This window comes from Brassica napus, chromosome A4, assembly GCF_020379485.1.
Source record: "Brassica napus cultivar Da-Ae chromosome A4, Da-Ae, whole genome shotgun sequence".
Classification (NCBI taxonomy): Eukaryota; Viridiplantae; Streptophyta; class Magnoliopsida; order Brassicales; family Brassicaceae; genus Brassica; species Brassica napus.
In genome coordinates, this window is record NC_063437.1 from 12,333,606 (window position 1) to 12,341,632 (window position 8,027).

General features: G+C 36.3%; 1 protein-coding gene across 1 annotated transcript; it reads left to right on the top strand.

The window, feature by feature from the left end:
• Positions 1-5,239: 5,239 nt before the first annotated feature.
• LOC106446405 (tryptophan N-monooxygenase 2) lies at positions 5,240-7,785 on the top strand. Its single transcript, XM_013888119.3, has 2 exons — positions 5,240-6,309; positions 6,918-7,785. The coding sequence occupies exons 1-2, from the start codon at positions 5,311-5,313 to the stop codon at positions 7,548-7,550; spliced, it is 1,632 nt and encodes a 543-aa protein (XP_013743573.2). The 5' UTR covers positions 5,240-5,310; the 3' UTR covers positions 7,551-7,785.
• The last annotated feature ends 242 nt before the right edge of the window (positions 7,786-8,027 follow it).

Sequence of the window (8,027 nt, forward strand, 5' to 3'; positions counted from 1 at the left end):
CATCCTCTTTCATCTCTAAATCACGCCTTTTGCATAGACCTGGAAGATCCAATCTGCTTTTGACGTTGTCTTTTGTCTTTCCAGGAGCATTTAACAATGTGTTCGTGAGGTTATCGAAGAAGTTTTTCTCAATGTGCATGAAATCAAGGTTATGCCGAAGAAGATGAGTTTCCCAATACGGTAACTCCCAGAAAATACTCTTCTTAACCCAATTGTGAGTAACTTCGTATTCAGATATTGTCTTGGATGGATTATCATGTCCATTCCCTCCACATTCAACGGACTTTGATAAACCTTTTATATTATTTATCCTCTCACGCAATATTTCTTCTCCGGTCAACCATGGTGGAGGAGGATCCACAACTGTTTTTCCCCGTGTAAATGCTTGAGTGTTTCTCCTGTAAGGATGATCTTCATCTAAAAACCTTCTGTGGCAATCAAACCAACTATGTTTCCGTCCATTACGTAACCAGAACGCACCTGTCTCATCTTGACAATATGGACACGATAACCGACCATGTGTCGTCCAACCTGAAAGCATCCCATACGCTGGAAAATCGCTTATCGTCCACATCAACACTGCTCGCATTATGAATCTTTCTTTCCTTGAAATATCATATGCCTCCACACCATCTTTCCATAAACTCTGTAACTCTTCAATCAGCGGCTGAAGGTAAATATCTAAGCTTTTTCTTGGATGTTTGGGTCCGGGAATTAGCACCGAAAGGTATAAGAATTCTCTTTTCATACACATTCCCGGAGGCAAATTGTATGGAGTTACAATAACTGGCCAAAGGGAATGTGCTTCGCCATTCATACCAATCGGATTAAACCCATTTGTTGATAAGCATAGATAAATGTTCCGGCTTTCAGCAGCAAATCCAGGATATAACTCACTGAAGTGTTTCCACGCTATGGCATCAGATGGATGATGTATTTCTCCTTCCGGAGTTACATGTTCCTTATGCCACCGCATATTGGAAGCTGTCGCCTCAAGTTGGTATAGACGTTTCAGACGATCTGCTATTGGGAGGTAAAACATTCTCTGTTTCGGTTTGTTTTTACCTTTTCCGTTCTTCGGGTAGTAGCGATCTTCTCCACAAAACCGACAACTGACCAACTTCGCATCGTCTCCCTTCCAAAATAACATACAGTTCTTCACACATACATCAATCTTCTGTAAGGGTAACCCAAGCGACCGTGTCAGTTTCTTTGTCTCGTAATATGTTGCTGGAGCTTTATTTGGCTGCGGAAGTATGTTTTTAAATACTTCAGATATCTCATCTACACAAGCTTCTGGTAGATTATAATCTGTCTTCACTTTCATCATCCGCGAAGCAAGAGACAACTGAAAAATTCCTTCTGCACATCCTTCGTAGAGAGGTTGAGTCGCTGCTTCAAATGCTTCAAAAACACTATCATGATAGGGTTGTGCCATGTCTGTCTCTTCTATAGCTTTCGGCATGTAAGCTGGCGCAATGTCTGCGGGTACCTCTGGAATATTCTGGTGGTGATCTTCATAAGCATTCCAAATATGAGTCTCTAACATTTTTTCTTCACCCGTCGAATGATTCGCCCCGGAACTCTCACCAAGATCGTTGAATTTCTCTCCATGACTCGTCCAAAAATAATAATTTCCCTTGAAACCGTACAAGAATAGATGTCGTGCGACAACTCTTGCTTCACGTTGCTTCACATTTTTGCATCGAGCACACGGACACAACAAAGTTTCTCTTTCTTTGTAATCTTCTTGATTACACGCAAATTGAATAAATGCATCAACACCTCCAAGAAATATTTCAGAAACCTGATTACTCTCAGGATCAATTCTTTGATCCATCCATTCTCTAGATTGAAAGTAGAAAGACATTTTGTTCTGAAAATTTGAGAGAAGAACAAAAGTTCTAAATGTCACGGTTATGAAGCGTATATATGATACGAGATAGCCACGACCAGGCCACGAAATTTTCGTGGCTCCCTTAAAATATCATTTCCAAACGAATATTTCTCTGCCATAACCAGAATAAAGACTCAAAAGCATGTATAGCCACGAAACAGCCATGAAACAACCGTGGCTAGATCCCATTTCGTCAAACGATTGGACGTAACACTTCCTTTTTGATGTCGGCACAAAAAACAAAATGGTGCTACGTTTTATTAGTGGCAAATTCGTGGCTAATTTATACAGCCACGAAAATTTCATAGCGGTTCCGTGGTTCTAAAATGCCACGCTTTGTTTCGTGACTGGGTCGTGGCTTTTTTAATTTTACCGTGGCTTTTTACGTCTCGTGGCTTTTACGTGGCGGTATCGTGGCTTCTTTTAAATAGCCACGGTTTTTAAGTGGCACTACAGTGGCTATGCGATAGATTTTTACTAGTGTTATATTGTGCCCAAGAATTTTGATCTTGCAAACGATTATAAATAAGAAATATAAATATTAAATTTGTATCATTAATTTATATTTTTGAATCACGGGAGAAGCCTTCACTAATGCAGAAGCCTTCGCTATCTCACACTATGCGGCGATTGTGGAAGCAATAAATAAACCAGCTGAATGGCCTCGCTAGAGCTAAACTAATCACCTTCCTTCCCTGGCTTTACTCTGCGTTTGACAAGTGGATCTGATTTGCAAAAATTGAGAGCCAACAAGATAGCTCGAGAAATGTTCAGATGTGTAATGAGGGATGACTGATTTAAGTTCTACGTGGCGATGGAATGACCGTCGTGGTTATAAGATCGGATTCACCAAAAAGCTCGTTGTTGCAGCTAGCTATTTATCATAGTTGGTTAATAATCTAGACGGATTAATTTGGTTAAAAATCTATAGACCGATTAATTTCTGTATCGACGGCTGTGTCTAGTCCATTTAAAAAAAAAATCAGTTAATTAGGTTTAATGTTTGCCAAGTCTAATGTATACTAGTAATTTAGCAACAAAAAAATCATAAAGTATTGGCCACAATATCCATTTTCATGTGTTTTATGCAATCTTGAATACAAGATTGTATCAAATTTTTAATGGATTAACATGTTAATTAAGAAAATATTAAAATGCCCAAAAGCTAATTTTTAGTTAGTTCTCATAATCTTCGATTTTTTTTGTTAGACGTTAGGTTAACCAACTAGTATCTACAAATAGTTTTGAACAAATATATAAATGATGTGGAATGCTCCTAGATGCATTTTCTTTCTCTGTATATATAGATATAAAATAAAATATTAATAAAATGTTTAAATTTTCAATATTATCTAATCTAAACCCCATGTTGTTTGATAAAACTCGGTTAGTATTTCACTTACGTCGATGTCATGTCCAAGTTTAATTTAGATATATCAACATATTCACACACACACACACACACACACACACATCTCTGTAGATACAATAACTAAAAATTAGTATATAAAAACAAAGGAATGCCAAACATTTTTACAAATTTCATTTGATCTTGGGAAAAACCTCGGTGCATTTCTCGGCTCAAGATTCAGTAATCAACTAGAAAAACCTTGAGTTACAAGTATCAAGGTATCCCTATAGCTACAATTCTCTGGCTAACTTTCTTCTTAATTAGTGATTTCTTTATTTATATGGTCACTGCATAAATATTCATGTGATTATTACTCTATTAACAAAAAAAATGGGACTCAAACTCGACCCATCCACCACGTGAAACCTCATGTTCAAATTGTAGTTTTATAGTATACTCGGTTTTTTTTCCCCACCGTTTTAGTAAATAGCAACCCCCAAACGACGTCGTAAATAATGCATGTATAGAGGCTCCCACTACCATAATTGACATTGACATGGTTTAGTAACTTCATTCTCCAACGACCAACATCAATTCCACGAGGCAATTTGGCAGGTGCGTCGTACCAATATTTTCTGAATAAGTATATTTTTTGAATTGTCTAAGTATATTCCTCCGGATATAAGATCATTCGACCAAAATATATTCCACATACGTTTCATATATTTCGAATTCACACATATTAACTATACGAATTTACTACATTAATAAGTTGTTTTCATCTTATCTATTCATTCTAAGAGTCCACACCGTAAACAAAAGTTAATCGATTTACATAAAACATTTTTCTATATTTATAAAAGAATTTTTTTAAGGAGAGTTACTGAGTTACTCTCGTTCCCCAAAAAAGATATATACAGTTGATAATGAACGTGACAGAGGCATATCAATCTACCTACTAAAAATGATATATACTCACAATAACGTATCTTAATGTGGTTAGTTAGTACAATAAGGAAACAATTCGAACAAAAATGAGGAGATTAGCATGGTCGTCCGCAAGAACCGAAGGAATAATACACAAAAAGTTTTACATAATAAAGATCGATCATGTAAGAAACTACACTTTGCTTTGATTATAACAAAGGAAAAACGATGTTTCACAAAAAAAACATATATCCGTAGAAAATACTGTTTTGAAGGATTGTTTTAATGCATATATAACACGAGGATTTTTGGCAGGTGACCAACAAAATGATTAAAAAGTATGAATTTATTATAATAATATTATTATTATATAAGTATTATTATTATTTTGGATGTTAGCCCTACAAAGCTCAATATGGTGATGACATTCATCACTAGATAGACCAAATCGGTCTAATTGACCAATGCCTTCCACGAAGAACTGGACAAAATATCCGTAAATTTTGATTCAATTCATTATTTATTTTGATTCAAACCTAAAATTCAGATATCCGTAACTTTAGAAATAAGCAAATACTAATATGAAATATCCAATCAAATCATAAATACTAATATTTTTAGAAACGATTATCCGATATCTTATATGCACATATATTTAAAAATTATAATTATATAAAATAAAAATATTTTATTTTATGTAAGTTTACAATATTTTATCCATTTAATTTAATATATTAGTTATTAGAATTTTTTTAATGTAAATATCTATATTTTGTAATAAAATATTATTATTTAATATTATTTTGAATTTTTATTTTATTTGTGCAGATCAAATCAGATATTCGGTTAAAAATCTAAAAATTTACGGATATCTAAAACACAAATTATCAGAGTTGGTACGGATTGAATTGGATCGGATCAGGATTACCTTCAAAAATCCAAATACTCGATCCGCGTCCACCCCTACTTCCACACTGCTCCCTCCTCACCACATTGGGGGTGTTACTGTCATTTCACATGTACCTACCTCAGTTGATGCGACATTATAAATAACAAGGTGAAAGAAAGATCCATGGAAAAACAATAAGCATAATTACAACACTTTTTCTTCGTATTCTTCTTTTCTATCCTTACAATGGATACTATAGCATCAAACTCTTCGGATCTCACGACCAAGCCTAGTCCCCAAACATCTCCGTTTAGCAACATGTATTTCCTCACAACACTTCAAGCTCTTGTAGTCATTTCTCTCTTAATGATAATCAAGAAAATAAAGTCATCTTCACATAACAAGAAGCTGCACCCTCTACCACCGGGTCCCAGCGGGTTTCCGATCGTAGGGATGCTTCCAGCAATGCTTAAAAACCGTCCGGTTTTCCGGTGGCTTCATAGCCTCATGAAAGAGCTTAACACGGAGATAGCTTGTGTGCGTCTAGGAAACACTCACGTCATTCCAGTCACATGTCCTAAGATAGCGCGTGAGATATTCAAGCAACAAGACGCACTATTTGCATCAAGACCACTCACTTACGCTCAAAAGATACTCTCCAACGGCTACAAAACATGCGTGATCACACCCTTCGGCGAACAATTCAAGAAGATGAGGAAAGTGATCATGACGGAGATTGTTTGTCCGGCAAGGCACCGATGGCTACATGATAATAGAGCTGAGGAAACCGATCATCTAACCGCTTGGCTTTATAACATGGTTAAAAACTCTGAACCGGTCGATCTCCGCTTTGTTACAAGGCATTACTGTGGAAATGCTATTAAGAGGCTTATGTTCGGAACGAGGACGTTCTCGGAGAAAACCAAAACCGATGGTGGACCGACCATGGAAGATATTGAGCATATGGAAGCTATGTTTGAGGGGTTAGGGTTTACGTTTGCGTTTTGTGTATCGGACTATCTACCCATGCTTACGGGATTGGATCTAAACGGACATGAGAAGATCATGAGAGAAGCTAGTGCAATTATGGATAAATATCATGATCCTATTATTGATGAGAGGATTAAAATGTGGAGAGAAGGAAAGAGAACTCAGATTGAAGATTTTCTAGACATTTTCATCTCTATCAAGGACGCAGATGGCCACCCTTTGCTTACCGCTGATGAAATCAAACCAACCATTAAGGTAACTAGTTGCATACATATTTTTTTATATATATATATTATATATATATATAATTTTTAAAAAAAAATTGTGTTGTAAACTAATTATATAATACGTAACAGATTTATTGTCAAATGGTAGACTGATAACAGTTTAGCGTTTTCTCCGATTGTGTTGAAGTGGCAGAAACTTGATTGGTTTAGACGTTTTTAAAATAGACATACTTTCTACAATATATGAAACAATAATTTAACACTAAAAATGTATTATGTGGCATTTAAAAAAAAATATTATGTGGCATTTGGAGAACATTTAAAGAAAATAAATCATAAAACCAAAACACTATCTTTGAAAAAGTTTATTTTTGGAATTAAAATGGCTGAATTAAATTTATTCTAGCTAGTTTTAACAATTTTTAAGTTGAAGTGATGGTGAGAAAGTTGAGAAATAAAAATATTTTGTTCTATAAAGAACCAAAAAAACTATATTATCTTGTCGCTCAAACAAACGAAAAAGGGTATAACGCCAAAACATCCACGTACAAAGTTAAAATTCACGTTGACTCTTGAGTCCATGCAAAGAATAGTAAACCAAATCACTAATCATTTCTAAATTTTATTTTATAATAGGAACTTGTAATGGCGGCTCCAGACAATCCATCGAACGCCGTGGAATGGGCCATGGCGGAGATGATAAATAAACCGGAGATCCTTCAGAAAGCAATAGAAGAGATAGAAAGAGTCGTCGGCAAAGAAAGACTCGTCCAAGAATCCGACATACCTAAACTTAACTATCTCAAAGCTATTATCCGTGAAGCTTTCCGTCTTCATCCCGTCGCCGCGTTTAACCTCCCACATGTGGCCCTTTCCGATACAACCGTCGCTGGTTACCATATCCCTAAAGGAAGTCAAGTTTTACTTAGCCGTTACGGTCTTGGTCGTAACCCTAAGGTTTGGTCTGATCCACTGAGTTTTAAACCGGAGAGACATCTCAATGAGTGCTTGGAAGTGACTTTAACCGAGAACGATCTCCGGTTTATCTCGTTTAGTACCGGAAAGAGAGGATGTGCTGCTCCTGCGTTAGGTACGGCCATAACTGTCATGATGCTCGCTAGGCTTTTGCAAGGGTTTAAGTGGAAACTAGCTGGAGGTGAGACACGTGTCGAGTTGATGGAATCGAGCCATGATATGTTTCTTGCGAAGCCTTTGGTTATGGTCGGAGAATTGAGGTTGTCGGAGGAACTGTACCCGATGGTAAACTGAGGCGACAGTGATGTACGGCCAGGATATAAATATGTATACTATGAATAATTATATTTATGTAAGTGTATAATCTAAAGTTTGGTCAATCATTAACCAAACTTTGTTCGGTTTTGGTCTTTTTTGGAAACACTTGAAGTGTGTTTCCTCTTTCTTTTTTTTCTTTCTCTATATATTTTCAAAAATTATTGGTGTTAAGCTGATAATTAATAAGTAGGTATTACCTCACATTTGAGTATCTATTTCTCTTGGTTTGTATCCACATCGATGTGTAGCCACGCATAACTCAATATTCTAGGTAGCTGGCAATTATTTCTCCATTCCAAAATGTATTTTGTACTTTTTGTATGGGCCCATTTGGAGTCTCGCTTTTATCACACAACATGTACTACGTCGAACCTTGTGACATAGTCCTCGTGACATAGTCCGAAAGACACCCGACGTACTACCATTAGGCCCACAAGGCCACAAGTCATCGTG

What these genes read in the sequence shown, in the direction of transcription:
- LOC106446405 (XM_013888119.3), top strand. Translation starts at nt 5,311, where the DNA reads ATGGATACTATAGCATCAAACTCTTCGGATCTCACGACCAAGCCTAGT. An exon ending in AAATCAAACCAACCATTAAG is followed by an intron (nt 6,310 to 6,917) that starts GTAACTAGTTGC and finishes ATTTTATAATAG; the next exon opens with GAACTTGTAATGGCGGCTCC.